We start from the raw sequence: 26,040 nt of genomic DNA on the forward strand, positions 1-26,040 counted from the left end.
TGTGTGTGTATGTGTGTGTGTGTGTGTGTATATATACAGTGGACCCCCGCTTAACGATCACCTCCCAATGCAACCAATTATGTAAGTGTATTTATGTAAGTGCGTTTGTACGTGTATGTTTGGGGGTCTGAAATGGACTAATCTACTTCACAATATTCCTTATGGGAACAAATTCGGTCAGTACTGGCACCTGAACATACTTCTTGAATGAAAAAATATCGTTAACTGGGGGTCCACTGTATATATATCTTTCTTTCTTTCAACACACAGGCCGTATCCCACCGAGGCAGGGTGGCCCAAAAGGAAAAAGGAAAGTTTCTCCTTTTACATTTAGTAATATATACAGGAGAAGAGGTTACTAGCCCCTTGCTCCCGGCATTTTAGTCGCCTCTTACAACACGCATGGCTTACGGAGGAAGAATTCTGTTCTACTTCCCCATGGAGATAAGAGGAAATAAACAAGAACAAGGGAAGGAAGGAGGGGTAGGGGTCGTCCTCGAAAGGGTTGGAAAGAGGGGGTAAAGGAGGTTTTGTGGGCGAGGGGCTTGGACTTCCAGCAAGTGTGCATGAGCGTGTTAGATAGGAGTGAATGGAGACGAATGATACTTGGGACCTGACGATCTGTTGGAGTGTGAGCAGGGTAATATTTAGTGAAGGGATTCAGGGAAACCGGTTATTTTCATATAGTCGGACTTGAGTCCTGGAAATGGGAAGTACAATGCCTGCACTTTAAAGGAGGGGTTTGGGATATTGGCAGTTTGGAGGGATATGTTGTGTATCTTTATACGTATATGCTTCTAAACTGTTGTATTCTGAGCACCTCTGCAAAAGCAGTGAAAATGTGTGAGTGTGGTAAAAGTGTTGAATGATGATGAAAGTATTTTCTTTTTTGGGGATTTTCTTTCTTTTTTGGGTCACCCTGCCTCGGTGGGAGACGGCTGACTTGTTGAAAAAAAAAAAAAAGAACTAGAAAGAAAATAGAAGAAAACCCAGAGGGGTATGTACATATACTCTTGTACATGTATGTGTAGTGTGACCTAAGTGTAAGAAGAAGTAGCAAGACGCACCTGAAATCTTGAATGTTTATGAGACAGAAAAAAGACACCAGCAATCCTACCATCATGTAAAACAATTACAGGTTTCTGTTTTACACTCACTTGGCAGGACAGTAGTACCTCCTTGGGAGGTTGCTGTCTACCAACCTACTACCTAGAATACTGTACATAAATTATTTGAATTTTTGAAGGGGGTTCACTTTTGAGATGTTTGGAATGTAAACCTACTTCTTTGCAGGTTATTAACTTTCTGTAGTGTGTCTTCAGGTATATATCAATTTTCAAGAAACATAACCCACATGCTAAGTAAAGGATTACTTTATATCATGTAGTTTTGACTTTGTTAAATCTGTTTATTTTTTTTCAAATTTAGATATGCTGAATTCGGGATAAAATTCCAAATTAAAAATTGTATTTTCCAAATGTAGACAAACACTCCATAATACAATACTGTTGAAAGTTTTACTCACAAATGAAGTGATACAAATATGACGAGAGACAACATACCATACAAAGAACTATTATGAAGTAAGTAAAGCTTACCTGACCAGCAGATGCAAGTAGAGCTTCTGTTAGTTTTTTATTGCCACCTGAACTACCAGCAGCAACCATAAGAGCTGTTTTAGCAGCTCTGTTGCTGAAATGTGCAAGATTGGCAGCACGATTATCAAAGGCTTGTTCACGGCCTGGTGTACCTAGGGAAGATATAGAAAATTAAATAAACCATTTAAAAACCATAACCAGATCTCTTATTTACAATAATACAAGAGCATGGTTACATAAATAGCTTTAAGTCAGTTACTGTATGCGAACATTTTAATGCAATTAAGAATGTTTGAACAAACAAAATTTGCTTCAACTAAAAATTAATCCTTTAATGTGTGATTTTTACATAAAGATGGTGAAAGGATAAATTTCATGGACTGAGGGCATACTTGACAAAGTGGTACACTAACCTAATACAGTAGGGCCCTACTTTATGGTGTTTCGCCTTATGGTGTTCCGGTAATACAGATATTTCAAATTATGACCAAAACTTGCTATACAGCTCCCCTCACCTGACTTTCTAATACAATCACCACATGCCACCTGGTTTGTTTACATTCTCTGAGCACATTTCTCCATTATGTCTAGAAGCTTTCCAAAATTTCAAGCATTTTAAAGTTATTTCATATTTTATATTTACGTACAGTGGAACCCCCCGAGTTTCGGCAGCATCGACTTTCATGAAATTTGACTTTCTGTAATTTTTTCGGCAAAATTTGGCCACAAGTTTCGTGATTAGACTCGTGATTCGGCGACCGTCCGGTACCCGTCCGCCCGTCACCGCGCACACAAAGCCAGTCTCCCACGCCATTCACACTCAATGTGCCATTGTTTACCAACACGTGACCATCACCCCACGGGTTCATTAGTAATAATCCATTGTTTTTTGTGATTGCAACTGCTAAATAAGTCACCATGGGCCCAAAGAAAGCTAGTGCAAGCCCTTTGGTAAAGAGAGTGAACATGATCCAGAGGGATTTTGAAGGGTTTGAGGCAGACCCTGACCCTATCGACCCTCTGCCTGTTGTGGAAGGTGTTGTGGCATTGGGCAAGTCCATGGGGTTGGAGGTGAGTGACGGGGATGTGGAAGAGTTGGTGGAGGACCACAGGGAAGAGCTAACCACTGACGAACTGCAAGAGCTTCAACTGGAACAGCATCAGACCACAGCTGAGGAACTTGCTTCAGAGGAGGAGGAAAAGAGAGTGAAGGAGGTGCCTTCTTCAGTGATTAAGGACATGTGTTCAAAGTGGAATGAGTTGCAAAGTTTTGTTGAAAAGTATCACCCTGACCAAGCTGAAACATGTTCAGTGACAAAACCTTGTCCCACTTCAGGCAAATCATAAAGAAATGCCAGAATCAGACCTCTCTGGACAAATATTTTGTGCAACAGGGGTCCAGTGACTCTCAAGTTGTTCCCAGTGGCATTAAAAGAAGAAGGGAAGTAACCCCAGAAAAGGACTTGCTACCTGAAGTCCTAATGGAAGGAGATTCTCCTTCCAAACAATAGTGTACACCTTCCTCCTATCCCCTCCTCCCATCTTCCATCCACCCAGAAGTCTTCAGTAAAGGTAAGTGTAATGTTATTATTATTTTTTATATGCATGTACTTGATTTCTGATTGTTTTCAGTATGTAAATCTTTATTTAATTTGAAAACAAAAAAAAATTATTTTAATATTTTTGGGTGTCTGGAACGGATTAATTTTATTTCCATTATTTCTTATGGGGAAAATGGTTTCGAGTTTTGTGAATTTCGACTTTCGGCAGGCTCTCTGGAACGGATTAATCACGAAACTCGGGGGTCCACTGTACTCTGATAATTATACTTATGTGTACCTGTACCTAAATAAACTTACACACTGTACTGGCATTCAGGTACACATTAAAATCACTAAGAATGTCTTATTAGTCTCAAAGATGCCATATTAATAATGATGATAATAATAATCACTCTGAGGCGCATTAAATGTCGTATATTACATTAATATAAACATTTTCATTAATCCATCTATGATATTTTTTCAAAATTATATAATGAACATGCTACATAACATATAAACATGATAAATGCATCCACAGTAGAATAAATTAACATAAACATGAGATGTTGTTCCAGTCATCTTGTCAGAATGTTGGAAAGAACAACGTTTTCTATAGTACACAATAGTATTACTGGGGATAACTGTAGAAAATTATTCCTTACATATGCCGTCATTCAGAGTGTCATTCCTTCTAAAATCGTGTGTTACATGAGAATGGGAGTGTATCTCTTTATTTATTCTACTGTACCAACGTGGAGACAACTTGTACACAATGTAAGGTGTTTGTATTATGATATAAGCTTGACAAACATGGAAATAAACACTCTGGCTGACTTTTTTGGGTTATCCTGGGTAATCTACACATATGCCGCTATGTATGGTAATCTATGTAACTGTTTTTATGTGTACCTGTACCTGAATAAAAACTTACTCACTCGCAAACATGGAAATGAATGTGTATGAACCATAACCAGGCGCATTCGTCTGTTTGTTTACATACTCTGTGTCTCTGTTCTCTCTCATTTATTTGTTCTCTCTCTCTCTCTCTCGTTTATTCGTTTTATCTCATTTACTCACTTCTCACCCTACATTAAGACTACAGATATTTTAAGGTAAGTAATGAGTGTAGTGTATATGCATTTTATTGCTCTAGGGTGTTTTAAATATATATTACGTGTGGGTGGGGTGGCCATATAGACCATACCTGACCTCTTACAATAAATACTACTCACCTCTCATTCTACATTAAGACTACAAATATTTTAAGATAAGTAATGAGTGTACTGTGTGCATATTTTATTTTTTTTTATTGCTTTAATGACTAGTTTTAATGTTTTAATGACTAGTTTCCAGTATCACCGAGGTCAAAAGCTCAGTGCCCCAAGGCAATGTCCTGGCACCTCTGCTGTTCCTCATCCTCATAGCAGACATAGGCAAAAACACCCGGCACACTTTTGTATCATCATTTGCAGATGACACTAAAATAAGCATGAAAGTCAGTACGGTAGAGGACACTGAAGAAGTACAGGAAGACATAAACAGGGTTTTCCAGTGGGCATTGGAAAACAACATGACGTTCAATGGTGATAAGTTCCAGCTGCTTAGGTATGGAAAGAATGAAGAACTCAAAAGGAGCACTATATACAAAACTCAAGAGGGTCACCAAATAGAACATAAGGAACACGTAAAAGACCTAGGAATAACTATGTCAGCGGACCTTTCTTTTAAAGACCATAACAAGACAAAGATCATGACAGCCAGGAAGATGACTGGGTGGGTATTGAGAACTTTCAAAACAAGGGAAACAATGCCGATGGTGACACTCTTCAAATCGCTAGTGCTCCCTCACTTAGAATATTGCTCAGTGCTGACGGCCCCATTCAGGGCAGGAGAAATATCGGAGCTGGAACAAATACAGAGTTTGTTTACAGCTCACATTGAGCCAGTAAAGCACCTAAACTACTGGGAATGCCTGCAAGTCTTGAACTTGTACTCATTGGAGAGGAGGAGAGAGAGGTACATGATAATATATACCTGGAAGGTACTCGAGGGTTTGGTCCCAAATCTGCACACTGCCATAACAACATACTGGAGTGAGAGATACGGGAGGAAGTGTAAAATAAACCCAGTGAGGAGCAGGGGTGCGGTGGGGACAATAAGGGAACACTGTGTCAACATCCGGGGCCCCAGACTTTTCAACATCTTACCAGAAGATATCAGAAACACTGCTGGAACAAGTGCTGAAGCCTTCAAGAGGAAACTAGACAAGTATCTTCACCAGGTGCCAGATCAACCAGGTTGTGATGGATATGTGGGGCAGCGGGCCTCCAGCAGCAACAGCCTGGTTGACCAGGCGAGCACCAGACGAGCCTGACCAATGGCCGGGCTCAGAGAGTAGATATACTCTTGAAATTCTTCAAAGGTATATCAAAGGTTCTAGTGCTAACTTAATATATGTAAATGTAAACTTGTTACCTGGCATTTATATCATTTTTTTATTTTATTAATACATCAGCCGATTCCCTAGGTAGTAGGTTGGTAGACAGCAACCGCCCAGGGAGGTACACCTACCATCCGACTTACGACCGTGTTTTTTATGCCAAATTTCTGGGAAATAAACAACTACAGTGGACCCCCGCATAGCGACCTTAATCCGTGCAAGAGGGCTGGCTGTTATGCGAAATGTTCGGTATGCGAATGAATTTTCCCCATAAGAAATAATGGAAATCAAATTAATCCGTGCAAGACACCCAAAAGTATGAAAAAAAATTTTTTACCACATGAAATATACATTTTCCTACACACAAAGAGAAGGATACATGCACAATAGTAGAGTAGTACATGCACAATATATATTGTGCATGTACTACTCTACTAAATGAAGAATAAATGACACTTACCTTTATTGAAGATGCAGCAATGACTGATGAGACACTGTGTCCTGGGAGTGCCTTTTCCTCCTGAGTACTGTAGGTCCTGTTTGGTATTTTCTTCCAGAACAGGCCTTATCACACTGTGTATGTCACTACGATTCTTAAATCTCTCAAACCAACCTTTGCTGGCTCTAAATTCACCAATATGAGCACTAGTTCCAGGCATTTTCCCTGTTCACCTGGGTGTTAGTCGACTGGTGTGGGTTGCATCCTGGGAGACAAGATTAAGGGCCCCAATGGAAATAAGTTAGACAGTCTTCGATGACGCACTGACTTTTTTGAGTTATCCTGGGTGGCAAATCCTCTGGGGTTAATTGTTTCTTGGTATTCTCAATAAGCCACACCAACAACGGTGCTACAGCAGCAGCAGCAGCTGACGGTGGTACAGCAGCAACAGACGATGCTACAGCAGCAGCAGACGATGCTACAGCAGCAACTGACGATGTTACAGCAGCAGCAGACGATGCTACAGCAGCAGCAGCAGCTGACGGTGGTACAGCAGCAACAGACGATGCTACAGCAGCAGCAGACGATGCTACAGCAGCAACTGATGATGTTACAGCAGCAGCAGACGATGCTACAGCAGCAGCAGCAGCAGACGATGCTACAGCAGCAGCAGCAGCTGACGGTGGTACAGCAGCAACAGACGATGCTACAGCAGCAACAGACGATGCTACAGCAGCAGCAGACGATGCTACAGCAGCAGCAGACGATGCTACAGCAGCAGCAGACGATGCTACAGCAGCAGCAGACGATGCTACAGCAGCAGCAGACGGTACTACAGCAGCAGGAGCAGCTGACGGTGGTACAGCAGCAGCAGCTGACAGTGCAGCAGCAGCTGACAGTGCAGCAGCAGCTGACGGTGGTACAGCAGCAGCAGCAGCTGTACCACCAATAGTAGCGATGGTTGATTGGGGTTTATTATACAACCTGGCCAGCTCGGAGACACGCACTCCACTTTCATACTTATCAATGATCTTTTTCTTCATCTCCATAGTAATTCTCACCCTTATTGCTGTAGGGTTGGCACTAGAAGCTTTCTTGGGGCCCATGGTCACTTATTTTCCAGAAAAAAATCACCAAAAACACTGTAATAATACGAAATGTTCCGATTGTATGCTTGGATGTTACCGCGGAGGCTGGCTGGTAAACAATGCCACCGGCGGAACATGTGAGCATGGCTCAGGCAGCACATTGGACGCGTCTCGGACGAAGGGCGCTGAGCGGGTTTTTGGGCGGTATGCGAGGCAAAATTTTAGTGATCAAAGCGTCCGGTATGCGGATTGTCCGTTATGCAAGGCGTCCGGTATGCGGGGGTCCACTGTATTTGTGTTGTACACAGTGTTTATCCTAAACCTTACAGTATAAAATACAGTACTAACAACATAAAAATAAAACAATAAAATAAAGTCATTACAAAAATGTTTTGTTGATATTCAGTAGTAAAGTTCGACTTACGACCATTTCGACTTGCAACCGGTTTCTCGGAACCGAACTCGGTCATAAGTCAGATGGTAGGTGTACTACCATCCTGCCAAGTGAGTGTAAAACGAAAGCCTGTAATTGTTTTACATGATGGTAGGATTGCTGGAGTCCTTTTTTCTGTCTCATAAACATGCAAGATTTCAGGTACGTCACACTACACATACATGTACAAGCATATATATACACACACCCCTCTGGGTTTTCTGCTATTTTCTTTCTAGTTCTTGTTCTTGTTTATTTCCTCTTATCTCCATGGGGAAGTGGAACAGAATTCTTCCTCCGTAAGCCATGCGTGTTGTAAGAGGCGACTAAAATGCCGGGAGCAAGGGGCTAGTAACCTCTTCTTCTGTATAAATTACTAAATTTAAAAGGAGAAACTTTTGTTTTTCTTTTTGGGCCACCCTGCCTCGGTGGGATACAGCCGGTTTGTTGAAAGAAAAAGATCAGCCGATTCCCACCAATGCAGGGTGGCACAAAAAACAAAAACTTTCATCATCATTCACTCCACTACTGTCTTGCCAAAGGGGTGCAACATTAACACCCCTCCTTCAGAGTGCAGACACTGCACTTCCCATCTCCAGGACTCAAGTCTGGCCTGCTGGTTTCCCTGAATCCCTTCATAAATGTTACTTTGTTCACACTCCAACAGCACATCAAGTATTAAAAACCATTTATCTCCATTCACTCCTATCAAATATGCTCATGCATACTTTCTGGAAGGCCAAGCCCCTCACACACAAAACCTCCTTTACCCCCTTCCTCCATTCTTTCCTAGGCTGACCCCCTACCACGCCATCCCTCCACTACAGATTTATACACTCTCGAAGTCATTCTATTTCGCTCCATTCTCTCTACATGTCTGAACCACTTCAACAACCCCTCCTCAGCCCTCTGGATAATAGTTTTGGTAATCCCACACCTCCTCCTAATTTCCAAACTACAAATTCTATGCATTATATTCAGACTACACATTGCCCTCAGACATGATAACTCCACTGCCTCCACCCTTCTCCTCATGGCAACATTCATCACCAATTCTTCACACACACATAAGAGTGTTGGTATAACTATACTCTCACACATTCCCCCTTTGCTTCCACGGACAAAGCTTTTTGTCTCTACAGACTCCGAAGTGCACCACTCACCCTTTTCCCTTCATCAGTTCTATGATTCACCTCATCCTTCATATACCCATCTACTCTACATGTCCACTCCCAAATATCTGAATACATTCACCTCCTCCATACTCTCTCTCTTCAATCTGATATCCAATCTTTTGTCACCTAATCTTTTTCTCATCCTCATCACCTTACTCTTTTTCTATATTCACTTTTAAATTTCTTCTTTTACATACTCTACCAAATTCATCAACCAACCTCTACAACTTCTCTTCAGAATTTCCTAAAAGCACAGTATCATCAGCAAAGAGCAACTGTGGCAACTCTCACTTTGTGTTTGATTCTTTATCTTTTAACTCCACACCTCTTGCCAAGACCCTCGCATTCACATCTCTTACAACTTCATCTATAAATATATTAAACAACCATGGTGACATCACACATCCTTGTTTAAGAACTACTTTTACTGGGAAATAATCTCCCTCTCTTCTACGTACTCTAACCTGAGCCTCACTATCCTCGTAAAAGCTCTTCACTGCTTTCAGTAACCTACCTCCTATACCATACACCTGCAACATCAGCCACTTTGCCCCCTATCCACCCTGTCATATGCCTTTTCCAAATCCATGAATGCCACAAAAACCTCTTTAGCCTTATCTAAATACTGTTCACCTTTATGTTTCACTGTAAACACTTGGTCTACACACCCCCTACCTTTCCTAAAGCCTCCTTGTTCATCTGCTATCCTACTCTCCATCTTAATTCTTTCAATTATAGCTCTACCATACACAAAACTCTCTTTTGTCCCCTTTGCCTTTATACACAGGAATCATACATGCTCTCTGCCAATCGCTAGGTACCTTACCCTCTTTTATACATTTATTAAATAATAGCACCAACCACTCCAAAACTATATTCCCACCTGCTTTTAACATTTCTATCTTCATCCCATCAATCCCAGCTGCCTTACCCCCTTCCCTCCTACCCACTGCCTCACGAACCTCCTCCACACTCACAACTGGCTCTTCCTAACTCCTACAAGGTATTATTCCTCCTTGCCCTATACACGAAATCACAGCTTCCCTATCTTCATCAACATTTAACAATTCCTCAAAATATTCCCTCCATTTTCCCAATACCTCTAACTCTCCATTTAGTAACTCTGATCTCCTATTTTTAACTGTCAAATCCATTTGTTCCCTAGGGTTCCTCAACTCATTAATCTCACGCCAAAACTTTTTCTTATTTTCAACAAAATTTGTTGATAACATCTCACTCACTCTCTTGTTTGCTCTCTTTTTACACTGCTTGACCACTCTCTTAACCTCTCTTTTTCTCTCCATATACTCTTCCCTCCTTGCATCACTTCTACTTTGTGAAAACCTCTCATATGCTAATATTTTCTCCCTTACTACTCTCTTATCATCATCATTTCACCAATCGCTCTTCTTCCCTCCCACACCCACTCTCCTGTAACCACAAACTTCTGCTGAACAACACTACATTCTTAAACCTACCCTATACATCTTCGACCCCACTGACTGTACTCTCACTAGCCCATGTATCTTTCAATAGTTGTTTATGTCTTACCCTAACTGCCTCCACTTTTAGTTTATACATCTTCACCTCTCTCTTGCTGCTTCTATTTTCCTTGTATCCCACCTCCCTTTTACTCTTACTGTAGCTACAACTAAAAAGTGATCTGATATATCTGTGGCCCCTCTATAAACATGTACATCCTGAAGTCTACTCAACAGAGTTTTATCTACCAATACATAGTCCAACAAACTACCGTCATTATGTCCTACATCATATCTTGTATACTTATTTATCCTCTTTTTCTTAGAATATGTATAACCTATAACTAAACGCCTTTCTATACAAAGTTCAATCAAAGGGCTCCCATTATCATTTACACCTACCACACCCTCTCTAAATGTTTCTCCTACTTTAGCATTTAGGTTCCCTACCACAATTACTCTCTCACTTGGTTCAAAGGTTCCTATACATTCGCTTAACATCTCCTGAAATCTCTCTCTCTCTCTCCTCTATACTCCTCTCTTCTCCCGGAGCATACATGCTTATTATGACCCACTTTTCACATCTGACCCTTATTTTAATCCACATAATCCTTGAATTTACACATTTATATTCCCTCTTCTCCTTCCATAACTGATCCTTCAATGTTATTGCTACCCTTTCCTTAGCTCTAACTCTCACGGATACTCCTGGCTTAATCGCATTTATTTCTCCCCACTGAAACTCGCCTACCCCCTGCAGCTTTGTTTCGCTTAGGGCCAGGACATCCAACTTCTTTTCATTCATAACATCAGCAATCATCTCTTTCTTATCATCAGCACTACATCCACGCACATTCAAGTATCCCAGATTTATATAGCATTTCTTTTTCCCTTTTTTAGTAAATGTATACAGGAGAAGGGGTTACTAGCCCATTGCTCCTGGCATTTTAGTCGCCTCATACGACATGCATGGCTTACGGAGGAAAGATTCTTTTCCACTTCCCCATGAACAGTAGAGGAAATAAAAAAGAACAAGAGCTATTACGAAAAAGAAGAAAAACCTAGATGTGTGTATGTATATGCATGTGCATGCCTGTGTAATGTGACCTAAGTGTAAGTAGAAGTAGCAGGATATACCTGTTATCCAGCATGTTTATGAGACAGAAAAAAAAAAGAGACCAGCAATCCTACTATCATGTAAAACGGTTACAGGTTTCTGTCTCACAGTCACCTAGCAGGATGGTAGTACCTCCCTGGGTTGTTGCTGTCTACCAACCTACTACCTTATAAGTAGAAAAAATGATGTACAGTGGACCCTTGGGTAACAACGTCATCGGATAACAAAAAAATCGGATAGTGACACGTTTTTGCATCAAAATATTAGCTCGGTTACCGAAAAAGAACTTGGTTAAGGACATTCGTCCCGAACATGCCAGTGCGGCACGAGTGGCTTGGACACTCCATGTACAGCTAGTGTGTCATTGTTTACAAGCCAGTGAGGACGATTCCACACGTACATGCGATATATTTTGTATTATTCCATTTTTTTAGTACTTGTAACTGCTAAATAAGCCAATATGGGTCCAAAGAAAGCTTCTATTGCCAGCCCTGTGGTAAAGAGGGTGAGAAGCCTCATAGAATTCAAGAAAAAGTTTGTAGAAAGATACAAAAATGGTAGTGGTAGAGGGTGGTGGTATGGGTCAACAGGTCTGCTGCAGTGTTTCTGCTTTCTTATGTACACCAGCGAGAGTACTTCCCACACACCAGCCAGGGAATTTCCCCACATACCAGCCAGGGTACTTCCCCACATACCAGCCAGGATACTTCCCACACACCAGCCAGGGAACTTCCCCACATACCAGCCAGGGTACTTTCCCACATACCAGCCAGGGTACTTCCCCACATACCAGACAGGGTACTTCCCCACACACACACGATTTGATTTGATAGGGACTTGTGCATGAGTGAATAGAATTATCAAAGCTTATTGCTTGAGAAGCACTGAAGATTGGGTTGGCCAAAAACGATTGTTAGTAGGATGGTTTGTGAAGGACTTGCCTAGTATGGGCCAACAGGCCTACTGCAGTGTTCCTGCTTTCTTATGTGCAAACATTTATGGATGAACATCACCCTGACACAGCTATTGCAGGCCGTGTTGGCAACATCTACAATGACAAAGTTGTGTCTCATTTTAGAGAAATCTTAAAAAGATGCCAGAAACAGAGCTCCCTGGACAGATTTCTGGTGTGACAGGGGTCCAGTGACTCTCAAGCTGGTCCTAGTGGCATTAAAAAACAAAGAAGGGAGGTAACCCTAGAAAAGGACTTGTTACCTGAAGTCTTTATGAAAGGGGATTCCCCTTCCAAACAATTGTAAACTTCTCCATCCTCTGCCCTCTTCCCATCTCATCGCTCATCAATACATCTTCAATAAATGTAAATGTCATTTCAGTATTGTTTATTCAGCATGTCTCATTGTTTTTTGTGTAGGGAAATGTATATTTCATGTAAAAAAATTATTTTGTTTAATACTTTTGAGTGTCTGGAACAGATTAATTGGATTTCCATTATTTCTTATGGGGAAAATTAATTCGGATAAAGAAAAAATCGTTTCAAGACAAGCTCTCTGGAACGGATTAATGTTGTTACCCGAGGGTCCATTGTATTGCTTTCCAGTGATGTCCGCTTTCCGGCAGTAGCATGGAACCTACTGTATATACAAATACTAAGAATTTATATGATTTAGAAAGCCAGGGTGGTGAAAGCTATAATGTTAAATTTTACTGTCATAAGACAGGTACTGCCAAGAGGTACAGTAGAAAGACACTAAGGACAGAGCACAACTTTCTTACAAATTGTTTCACCCATAAAACGAGCTTTTGTCAAATCATGAATTGATAAAGCCCACTGTGTGAGTCAAGCCTTGTCTATAATAGGTTTCGTCTGCACCAAGTGTTGGGATTTTAAGCAGGGAGCTTGGCCCCTGATTACTGGCAGTGGGGTTAAGAGCAGAGAATAGGGTTGAAGACTGGACTGGGGGAGTCCATGATTGGGAGGAATAAGAAAAACAGGGAGTTATGGATAGAAGCCAAGTTTGGGGAGGGTTAGTTGAGAGGAAAAGCAGTGCTGGTGGAGAGATGAGTAGATGGGTGAGAGCATAGACAGGGAGGAAAAATGATGAATTATCTTCATCTATCTACCTGTCCCCTTTTCCTTGTTTATGACCTTAAAAACTACCTGTGTAAACATTCATGAGTGTATCATGCATACACAAATTTTTACATATTTAATGAATAAACAGAACATTATTCACCTTCTGGTGCAAGAACAGCATCAGTAAACTGTTTAAGAGGGGTGGTAATGTCAACAAAGTCTTCTACAACACGATCAACAACAGCAGTCTGGATTTTGTCCTTTAGATCTTGTAGTTTTGTTGAGAGTGCCCTGGAAAGAAATGAAGTATATAAAGTAGTTATTAACATTAACAAAAAAGTAAAGACAGGAATTATATGTTATTAGTGTGAATAAACTTGGTAATATATATTATTTTGGCTTGAATACAGAGATACCATCCACATGCTCCAGACAAAAAACTAATACAACTGTCAACTTCAAGTTAATCTTTTCAGTAAGGCTATTATCCAGGGAGTTGACACAGTTACTATTTGCTGATGATACTGTGCTTATAGGAGATTCTAAAGAAAAATTGCTAAGGTTAGTAGACGAGTTTGGGAGTGTGTAAAGGTAGAAAGTTGAAAGTGAACATAGAAAAGAGTAAGGTGATGAGGGTATCAAATGATTTAGATAAAGAAAAACTGGATATCAAACTGGGGAGGAGGAGAATGGAAGAAGTGAATGTTTTCAGATACTATTTGGGAGTTGACGTGTCAGTGGATGGATTTATGAAGGATGAGGTTAATCATAGAATTGATGAAGAAAAAAAGGCTAGTGGTGAGTTGAGGTATATGTGGAGACAAAAAACGTTATCTATGGAGGCAAAGAAGGGAATGCATGAAAGTACAGTAGTACCACCACTCTTACACGGGTGTGAAGCTTGGGTTGTAAATGCTGCAGCGAGGAGTCGGTTGGAGGCAGTATCTCTGTCTAAGGGCAATATAGGTGTAAATATTATACAGAAAATTTGGAGTGTGGATATTAGGAGAAGGTGTGGAGTTAATAAAAGTATTAGTCAGAGGGCTGAAGAGGGAATGTTGAGGTGGTTTGGTCATTTAGAGAGAATGGATCAAAGTAGAATGACATGTAGGGAAAGAAAGGCGGGGTAGGGGTCGTCCTCGAAAAGGTTGGAGAGAGGGGGTAAAGGAGGTTTTGTGGGTGAGCGTGCGTGAGCATGTTAGATAGGTGTGAATGGAAACGAATGGTATTTGGGACCTGACGAGCTGTTGGAGTGTGAGCAGGGTAATATCTAGTGAAGGGATTCAGGGAAACCGGTTATTTATATATAGCCGGACTTGAGTCCTGGAAATGGGAAGCACAATGTCTGCACTTTAAAGGAGTGGTTTGGGATATTGCAGTTTGGAGGGATGTGTTGTGAATCTTTTACGTACATGTATATGCTTCTAAACTGTGGTGTTCTGAGCACCTCTGCAAAAACAGTGATTATGTGTTAGTGAGGTGAAAGTGCTTAATGATGATGAAAGTATTTCCTTTTTGGGGATTTTCTTTCTTTTTTGGGTCACACTGCCTCAGTGGGAGATGGCCGACTTGTTGAAAAAAAAAAATAATAATACTGGATGGATGTCCTGGCTTTAAGCGAAACAAAGCTGAAGGGGGTGGGAGAGTTTCAGTGGAGAGGAATAAATGGGATTAGATCAGGGGTTTCAAATAGAGTTAGAGCTAAAGGAGTAGCAATAATGTTGAAGGATAAGCTATGGCAGGAAAAGAGGGACTATAAATGTATTAATTCAAGGATTATGTGGAGTAAAACAAAAGTTGGATGTAAAAAGTGGGTTATAGTAAGCATATATGCACCTGGAGAAGAGAGAAGTGTAGAGGAGAGAGAGACATTTTGGAAAATGTTGAGTGAATGCATGGGGAGTTTTGAACCAAGTGTGTGAGTACTTGTGGTTGGAGATTTCAATGCTAAAGTGGGTAAAAATATTGTGGAGGGAGTAGTAGGTAAATCTGGGGTGCCAGGGGTAAATGAAAATGGGGAGTCTTTAATTGAGCTATGTGTAGAAAGAGGTTTGGTAATAAGTAATACATATTTTATGAAAAAGAGGATAAATAAATATACAAGCTATGATATAGCACGTAATGAAAGTAGTTTGTTAGATTATGTTTTTTTTTTTTTTTAACAAGTCGGCCGTCTCCCACCGAGACAGGGTGACCCAAAAAAGAAGGAAAATCCCCAAAAAGAAAATACTTTCATCATCATTCAACACTTTCACCACACTCACACATTATCACTGCTTTTGCAGAGGTGCTCAGAATATAACAGTTTAGAAGCATATACGTATAGAGATACACAACATATCCCTCCAAACTGCCAATATCCCAAACCCCTCCTTTAAAGTGCAGGCATTGTACTTCCCATTTCCAGGACTCAAGTCTGACTATATGAAAATAACCGGTTTCCCTGAATCCCTTCACTAAATATTACCCTGCTCACACTCCAACAGATCGTCAGGTCCCAAGTATCATTCGTCGCCATTCACTCCTATCTAACACGCTCATGCACGCTTGCTGGAAGTCCAAGCCCCTCACCCACAAAACCTCCTTTACCCCCCTCTTTCCAACCCTTTCGAGGATGACCCCTACCCCTCTTTCCTTCCCCTATAGATTTATATGCTTTCCATGTCATTCTACTTTGATCCATTCTCTCTAAATGACCAAACCACCTCAACAACCCCTCTTCTGCCCTCTGACTAATGCTTTTATTAACTCCACACCTTCTCCTAATTTCCACACTCCGAATTTTCTGCATAATATTTACACCACACATTGCCCTTAGACAGGACATCTCCACTGCCTCCAACCGTCTCCTCGCTGCTGCATTTACCACCCAAGCTTCACATCCATATAAGAGTGTTGGTACTACTATACTTTCATACATTCCCTTCTTTGCCTCCATAGATAACGTTTTTTGACTCCACATATACCTCAACGCACCACTCACCTTTTCTCCCTCATCAATTCTATGATTAACCTCATCCTTCATAAATCCATCCGCCGACACGTCAACTCCCAAGTATCTGAAAACATTCACTTCTTCCATACTCCTCCTCCCCAATTTGATATCCAATTTTTCTTTATCTAAATCATTTGATACCCTCATCACCTTACTCTTTTCTATGTTCACTTTCAACTTTCTACCTTTACACACATTCTCAAACTCATCCACTAACCTTTGCAATTTTTCTTTAGAATCTCCCATAAGCACAGTATCATCAGCAAAAAGTAACTGTGTCAATTCCCATTTTGAATTTGATTCCCCATAATTTAATCCCACCCCTCTCCCGAACACCCTAGCATTTACTTCTTTTACAACCCCATCTATAAATATATTAAACAACCATGGTGACATTACACATCCCTGTCTAAGACCTACTTTTACCGGGAAGTATTCTCCCTCTCTTCTACACACCCTAACCTGAGCCTCACTATCCTCATAAAAGCTCTTTACAGCATTTAGTAACCACCTATTCCATATACTTGCAACATCTGCCACATTGCTCCTCTATCCACTCTATCATATGCCTTTTCTAAATCCATAAATGCAATAAAAACTTCCCTACCTTTATCTAAATACTGTTAGATTATGTATTGGTGGATAAAAGGTTGATAGGTAGGCTTTAGGATGTACACGTTAATAGAGGGGCAACTGATATATCAGATCATTATCTAATTGTAGCTACAGTTAGAGTAAGAGGTAGATGGGACAAGAGGAAAATGGCAACAAGAAGTAAGAGGGAGGTGAAAGTGTATAAACTAAGGGAGGAGGAAGTTCGGGTGAGATATAAGCAACTATTGGCAGAAAGGTGGGCTGGTGCAAGTATGAGTAGTGGGGGGGTTGAAGAGGGATTGAATAGTTTTAAAAATGCAGTAGTAGAATGAGGGGCAGAATTTTTTGGTTACAGGAGGGTGGGTGCAGGAGGAAAGAGGAGTGATTGGAGGAATGATGAAGTAAAGGGTGTGATAAAAGAGAAAAAGGTAGCTCATGAGAGGTTTTTACAAAGCAGAAGTGTTATAAGAAGAGTAGAGTATACGGAGAGTAAAAGAAAGGTGAAGAGAGTGGTGAGAGAGTGCAAAAGGAGAGCAGATGATAGAGTGGGAGAGGAACTGTCAAGAAATTTTAATGAAAATAAGAAAAAATTTTGGAGTCAAACAAGTTAAGAAAGCCTAGGGAACAAATCGATTTGTCAGTTAAAAACAGAGTAGGAGAGTTAGTAGATGGGGATATGGAGGTATTGGGTAGTGGGCAAGAATACTTTGAGGAACTTATAAATGTCGATGAAGAAAGGGAGGCGGTAATTTCATGCACTGGCCAGGGAGGTATACCATCTTTTAAGAGTGAAGAAGAGCAGGATGTAAGTGTGGGGGAGGTGTGTGAAGCATTATGTAGAATGAAAGGAGGTAAAGCAGCTGGACCTGCCAGGATCATGAAAGAAATGTTAAAAGCAGGGGAGGATATAGTACTGGAGTGGTTGGCATTTTTGTTTAATAAATGTATGAAAGAGGCGAAGGTACCTAAGGACTGGCGGAGAGCATGTATAGTCCCTTTATATAAAGGGAAGGGGGACAAAAGAGATTGTAAAAATTATAGAGGAATTAGTTTACTGAGTATACCAGGAAAAGTGTACGGTAGGGTTAGTAGATGAATGGTTCAGAGAACCGACATGTTGATAAATTAGACACATGTGCAACTCTTGGGTATCTTTATTGAGGAAACTTTTCGCCACACAGTGGCTTCATCAGTCCATACAAAGGAGAATCTTGAAGAACAGGAGGAGAATGAGGTAATCAGTCCCTCAACCTTGAGTCGATGTGGTCAGTCCATCAATCTTGAATAGAATACGGCATACGTGCTGAGAAGGAGCTTATAAACCGTTGGCAGGAGAGGTGCAGCAGTCATAGGTCGTGTAACATTTGTTCAATGTTGAAGTAGGTCGTGCCCAAGAATTAGGCAAGCGAAGAATTCCCAAGTATTAAGATCCCAAGAAGTTGCACTGTCTGACAGGTTTGTAAATGAAACGTTTCCTCAATAAAGATACCCAAGAGTTGCACATGTGTCTAATTTATCAACGGTAGGGTTATTATTGAAAGAATTAGAGGTAAGACAGAATGTAGGATTGCGGATGAGCAAGGAGCTTTTAGAGTGGGTAGGGGATGTGTAGATGAGGCATTTACATGGAAGCATATATGTGAACAGTATTTAGATAAAGGTAGGGAAGTTTTTATTGCATTTATGGATTTAGAAAAGGCATATGATAGAGTGGATAGGGGAGCAATGTGGCAGATGTTGCAAGTATATGGAATAGGTGGTAAGTTACTAAATGCTGTAAAGAGTTTTTATGAGGATAGTGAGGCTCAGGTTAGGGTGTGTAGAAGAGAGGGAAACTACTTCCCAGTAAAAGTAGGTCTTAGACAGGGATGTGTAATGTCACCATGGTTGTTTAATATACAGCGGACCCCCGCTTAACGATCACCTCCCAATGTGACCAATTATGTAAGTGTATTTATGTAAGTGCGTTTGTACATGTATGTTTGGGGGTCTGAAATGGACTAATCTACTTCACAATATTCCTTATGGGAACAAATTCGGTCAGTACTGGCACCTGAACATACTTCTGGAATGAAAAAATATCGTTAACCGGGGGTCCACTGTATTTATAGATGGGGTTGTAAAAGAAGTAAATGCTAGGGTGTTCGAGAGAGGGGTAGGATTAAATTATGGGGAATCCAATACAAAATGGTAAGTGACAGTTTCTTTTTGCTGATGATACTGTGCTTATGGGAGATTCTAAAGAGAAATTACAAAGGTTAGTGGACGAATTTGAGAATGTGTGTAAAGGTAGAAAGTTGAAAGTGAACATAGAAAAGAGTAAGGTGATTTTTTTTTTTTTCAACAAGTTGGCCGTCTCCCACCGAGGCAGGGTGACCCAAAAAAGAAAGAAAATCCCCAAAAAGAAAATACTTTCATCATCATTCAACACTTTCACCACACTCGCACATTATCACTGTTTTTGCAGAGGTGCTCAGAATACAACAGTTTAGAAGCATACACATATAAAGATACACAACATATCCCTCCAAACTGCCAATATCCCAAACCCCTCCTTTAAAGTGCAGGCATTGTACTTCCCATTTCCAGGACTCAAGTCCAACTAAATGAAAATAACCGGTTTCCCTGAATCCCTTCACTAAATATTACCCTGCTCACACTCCAACAGATCGTCAGGTCCCAAGTACCATTCGTCTCCATTCACTCCTACCTAACACACTCACACACGCTTGCTGGAAGTCCAAGCCCCTTTCCCACAAAACCTCCTTTACCCCCTCTCTCCAACCCTTTTGAGGATGACCCCTACCCCGTCTTCCTTCCCCTATAGATTTATATGCTTTCCATGTCATTCTACTTTGATCCATTCTCTCTAAATGACCAAACCACCTCAACAACCCCTCTTCAGCCCTCTGACTAATACTTTTATTAACTCCACACCTTTTCCTAATTTCCACACTCCGAATTTTCTGCATAATATTTACACCACACATTGCCCTTAAACAGGACATCTCCACTGCCTCCAACCGTCTCCTCGCTGCTGCATTTACCACCCAAGCTTCACACCCATATAAGAGTGTTGGTACTACTATACTTTCATACATTCCCTTCTTTGCCTCCATAGATAATGTTTTTTGACTCCACATATACCTCAAAGCACCACTCACCCTTTTTCCCTCATCAATTCTATGATTAACCTCATCCTTCATAAATCCATCCGCTGACACATCAACTCCCAAGTATCTGAAAACATTCACATCTTCCATACTCCTCCTCCCCAATTTGATATCCAATTATTCTTTATCTAAATCATTTGATACCCTCATCACCTTACTCTTTTGTATGTTCACTTTCAACTTTCTACCTTTACACACATTCCCAAACTCATCCACTAACCTTTGCAATTTTTCTTTATAATTTCCCATAAGCACAGTATCATCAGCAAAAAGTAACTGTGTCAATTCCCATTTTGAATTTGATTCCCCAAAATTTAATCCCACCCCTCTCCCGAACACCCTAGCATTTACTTCCTTTACAACCTCATCTATAAATATATTAAACAACCATGGAGACATTACACATCCCTGTCCAAGACCTACTTTTACCAGGAAGTAGTCTCCCTCTCTTCTACACACCCTAACCTGAGCCTCACTATCCTCATAAAAACTCTTTACAGCATTTTATAACTTACCACCTATTCCATACACTTGCAACATCTGCCACATTGCTCCTCTATCCACTCTATCATATGCCTTTTCTAAATCCATAAATGCAATAAAAACTTCCCTACCTTTATCTAAATACTGTTCACATATATGCTTCAATGTAAACACTTGATCTACACATCCCCTACCCACTCTGAAACCTCCTTGCTCATCCGCAATCCTACATTCTGTCTTACCTCTATTTCTTTCAATAATAACCCTACCGTACACTTTTCCTGGTATATTCAGTAAATTTATTCCTCTATAATTTTTAGTCTTTTTTGTCCCCTTTCCCTTTATATAAAAGGACTATACATGCTCTCCGCCAATCCCTAGGTACCTTCGCCTCTTTCATACATTTATTAAACAAAAGTACCAACCACTCCAACACTATATCCCCCCTGCTTTTAACATTTCTGTCATGATCCCATCAGTTCCAGCTGCTTTACCCCCTTTCATTTTACGTAATGCCACACGTACCTCCCCCACACTTACATTCTGCTCTTCTTCACTTCTAAAAGATGGTATACCTCCCTGACCAGTGCATGAAATTACTGCCTCTGTTTCTTCCTTAACATTTAAAAGTTCCTCAAAATATTCTCGCCATCTACCTAATACCTCCATCTCCCCATCTACTAACTCCCCTACTCTGTTTTTAACTGACAAATCCATACTTTCCCTAGGCTTTCTTAACTTGTTTAACTCACTCCAAAATTTTTTCTTATTTTCATTAAAATTTCTTGACAGTGCCTCTCCCACTCTATCATCTGCTCTCCTTTTGCACTCTCTCACCACTCGCTTTACCTTTCTTTTACTCTCCAAATACTCTGCTCTTCTTATAACACTTGTGCTCTGTAAAAACCTCTCATAAGCTACCTTTTTCTCTTTTATCACACCCTTTACTTCATCATTCCACCAATCACTCCTCTTTCCTCTTGCCCCCACCCTCCTATAACCACAAACTTCTGCCCCACATTCTAATACTGCATTTTTAAAACTATTCCAACCCTCTTCAACCCCCCCACTACTCATCTTTGCACTAGCCCACCTTTCTGCCAATAGTCGCTTATATCTCACCCGAACTTCCTCCTCCCTTAGTTTATACACTTTCACCTCCCTCTTACTTGTTGTTGCCACCTTCCTCTTTTCCCATCTACCTCTTACTCTAACTGTAGCTACAACTAAATAATGATCCGATATATCAGTTGCCCCTCTATAAACATGTACATCCTGGAGCCTACCCATCAACCTTTTATCCACCAATACATAATCTAATAAACTACTTTCATTACGTGCTACATCATACCTTGTATATTTATTTATCCTCTTTTTCATAAAATGTGTATTACTTATTACCAAATCTCTTTCTACACATAGCTCAATTAAAGGCTCCCCATTTACATTTACCCCTGGCACCCCAAATTTACCTACTACTGCCTCCATAACATTTTTACCCACTTTAGCATTGAAATCCCCAACCACCATTACTCTCACAATTGATTCAAAACTCCCCACGCATTCACTCAACATTTCCCAAAATCTCTCTCTCTCCTCTACACTTCTCTCTTCTCTAGGTGCATACACGCTTATTATAACCCACTTTTCACATCCAATCTTTATTTTACTCCACATAATCCTTGAATTAATACATTTATAGTCCCTCTTTTCCTGCCATAGCTTATCCTTCAACATTATTGCTACTCCTTCTTTAGCTCTAACTCTATTTGAAACCCCTGACCTAATCCCATTTATTCCTCTCCACTGAAACTCTCCCACCCCCTTCAGCTTTGTTTCACTTAAAGCCAGGACATCCAGCTTCTTCTCATTCAAATTGGGGAGGAGGAGTATGGAAGAAGTGAATGTTTTCAGATATTTGGGAGTTGACATATCAGCAGATGGATTTATGAAGGATGAGGTTAATCATAGAATTGATGAGGGAAAAAAGTTGAGTGGTGCGTTGAGGTATATGTGGAGTCAAAAAACATTATCTATGGAGGCAAAGAAGGGAATGTATGAAAGTATAGTGGTATCAACACTCTTATATGGGTGTAAAGCTTGAGTTGTAAATGCTGCAGCAAGGAGGCGGTTGGAGGCAGTGGAGATGTCCTGTCTAAGGGCAATGTGTGGTGTAAATACATATTATGCAGAAAATTTGGAGTGTGGAAATTAGGAGAAGGTGTGGAGCTAGTAAAAGTATTAGTCAGAGGGCTGAAGAGGGGGTTGTTGAGGTGGTTTGGTCATTTAGAGAGAATGAATCAAAGTAGAATGACATGGAGAACATATAAATCTATAGGGGAAGGAAGGCAGGGTAGGGGTCATCCTCAAAAGGGTTGGAGGGAGGGGGTAAAGGAGGTTTTGTGGGCGAGGGGCTTGGACTTCCAGCAAGCAGGCGTGAGCGTGTTAGATAGGAGTGAATAGAGACGAATGGTATTTGGGACCTGACGATCTGTTGGAGTGTGAGCAGGGTAATATTTAGTGAAGGGATTCAGGGAAACCAGTTATTTTATATAGCCGGACTTGAGTCCTGGAAATGGGAAGTACAATGCCTGCACTTTAAAGGAGGGGTTTGGGATATTGGCAGTTTTGAGGGATATGTTGTGTATCTTTATATGTATATACTTCTAAACTGTTGTGTTCTGGGCACCTCTGCAAAAACAGTGATTATGTGTGAGTGAGGTGAAAGTGTTGAATGATGATGAAAGTATTTTCTTTTTGGGGGTTTTCTTTCTTTTTGGGTCACCCTGCCTCGGTGGGAGACGGCCGACTTGTTAAAAAAAAAAAAATAATAATACATGTACAATAATGTACTATATAATAATTATAATAATAGACAGCTTCAAAAAGGTTATCACTAGATGGCAGTGTTTACCACAATAATGCTGGAGCGGTTATGGCCACCTCCACTTGTCACATAATTTTCCACTCTATCATATGCCTTTTCTAAATCCATAAATGCAATAAAAACTTCCCTACCTTTATTCAGATATTTGGGAGTGGACGTGTCAGCAGATGGGTCTATGAAAGATGAGGTGAATCATAGAATTGATGAGGGAAAAAGAGTGAGTGGTGCACTTAGGAGTCTGTGGAGACAAAGAACTTTGTCCTTGGAGGCAAAGAGGGGAATGTATGAGAGTATAGTTTTACCAACGCTCTTATATGGGTGTGAAGCGTGGGTGATGAATGTTGCAGCGAGGAGAAGGCTGGAGGCAGTGGAGATGTCATGTCTGAGGGCAATGTGTGGTGTGAATATAATGCAGAGAATTCGTAGTTTGGAAGTTAGGAGGAGGTGCGGGATTACCAAAACTGTTGTCCAGAGGGCTGAGGAAGGGTTGTTGAGGTGGTTCGGACATGTAGAGAGAATGGAGCGAAACAGAATGACTTCAAGAGTGTATCAGTCTGTAGTGGAAGGAAGGCGGGGTAGGGGTCGGCCTAGGAAGGGTTGGAGGGAGGGGGTAAAGGAGGTTTTGTGTGCGAGGGGCTTGGACTTCCAGCAGGCATGCGTGAGCGTGTTTGATAGGAGTGAATGGAGACAAATGGTTTTTAATACTTGACGTGCTGTTGGAGTGTGAGCAAAGTAACATTTATGAAGGGATTCAGGGAAACCGGCAGGCCGGACTTGAGTCCTGGAGATGGGAAGTACAGTGCCTGCACTCTGAAGGAGGGGTGTTAATGTTGCAGTTTAAAAACTGTAGTGTAAAGCACCCTTCTGGCAAGACAGTGATGGAGTGAATGATGGTGAAAGTTTTTCTTTTTCGGGCCACCCTGCCTTGGTGGGAATCGGCCGGTGTGATAATAAAAAAAAAAAAAAAAAATATATGCTTCAATGTAAACACTTGATCTACACATCCCCTACCCACTCTGAAACCTCCTTGCTCATCCGCAATCCTACATTCTGTCTTACCTCTAATTCTTTCAATTATAACCCTACCGTACACTTTTCCTGGTATACTCAGTAAGCTTATTCCTCTATAATTTTTACAGTCTCTTTTGTCCCCTTTCCCTTTATATAAAGGGACTATACATGCTCTCCGCCAATCCCTAGGTACCTTCCCCTCTTTCATACATTTATTGAACAAAAGTACCAACCACTCCAACACTATATCCCCCCCTGCTTTTAACATTTCTGTCATGATCCCATCAGTACCAGCTGCTTTACCCCCTTTCATTTTACGTAATGCCTCACGTACCTCCCCCACACTTACATTCTGCTCTTCTTCACTCCTAAAAGATGGTATACCTCCCTGACCAGTGCATGAAATTACTGCCTCTGTTTCTTCCTTAACATTTAAAAGTTCCTCAAAATATTCTCGCCATCTACCTAATACCTCCATCTCCCCATCTACTAACTCCCCTACTCTGTTTTTAACTGACAAATCCATATTTTCCCTTGGCTTTCTTAACTTGTTTAACTCACTCCAAAATTTTTTCTTATTTTCATTAAAATTTCTTGACAGTGCCTCTCCCACTCTATCATCTGCTCTCCTTTTGCACTCTCTCACCACTCTCTTTACCTTTCTTTTACTCTCCATATATTCTGCTCTTCTTATAACACTTCTGCTTTGTAAAAACCTCTATTATATTGTCACATAATGACATATTTTATTCATTCTAGAGTATATATCAGATTTTTAAGTTATTTATATTGTTTATTATGTCATATTAAATGAATTTTGCTAGATAAATAAGCCACAGAGTTGATAGCGAAATATCCAGATAAACTCTCGTCGGCCGCCGACGCCACCACATATACAGTGGACCCCCGGTTTACGATCACCTCCCAATGCGACCAATTATGTAAGTGTATTTATGTCAGTGCATTTGTACATGTATGTTTGGGGGTCTGAAATGGACTAATCTAATTCACAATATTCCTTATGGGAACAAATTCGTTCAGTAATGGCACCTGAACATATTTCTGGAATGAAATAATATCGTAAACCGGGGGTCCACTGTATAATGACATATTTTATTCATTCTAGAGTATATATGTATCAGGTTTCTATGTTATTTATATTGTTTATTATGTCATATTAGATAAATTGTGACAGATAAGTAAGCCATAGAATTGATATTAGGAAAATTATTGAAGTATTTTATGGTGCCTGGAATTCCACTGGAATGAATTAATTCCATTTCAATTAATTTAAATGAGAAAGACTGACTGCAAACAAGCAAATCCAGATGCAAGCAAGGTCACGGAACGGATTAAACTCGTAAGTAGAGGTTCCATTGTACAGTGCCTGCAATTTAAAGGAGGGGTTTGGGATATTGGCAGTTTGGAGGGATATGTTATATATCATTATATACGCTTCTAAACTGTTGTACCTGGGCGCCTCTGCAAAAACGGTGATTATGTATAAGTGAGGTGAAAGTGTTGAATGATGTTGAAAGTATTTTCTT

At 40.6% G+C, this 26,040-nt stretch overlaps 1 protein-coding gene across 21 annotated transcripts in view; it reads right to left on the bottom strand.

The window, feature by feature from the left end:
• The window catches only part of LOC128695868 (vinculin-like), a gene marked incomplete at its 5' end in the record, with an annotated part of 191,280 nt that overhangs the window by 154,626 nt on the left and 10,614 nt on the right, over positions 1-26,040 (bottom strand). For all 21 annotated transcript variants that reach the window (XM_070084918.1, XM_070084917.1, XM_070084912.1 and 18 more), the window contains 2 exon segments: positions 1,599-1,750; positions 13,511-13,641. In XM_070084918.1, coding sequence (XP_069941019.1) covers positions 1,599-1,750; positions 13,511-13,641 — 283 coding nt within the window.

Source organism: Cherax quadricarinatus, chromosome 14, assembly GCF_038502225.1.
Source record: "Cherax quadricarinatus isolate ZL_2023a chromosome 14, ASM3850222v1, whole genome shotgun sequence".
Classification (NCBI taxonomy): Eukaryota; Metazoa; Arthropoda; class Malacostraca; order Decapoda; family Parastacidae; genus Cherax; species Cherax quadricarinatus.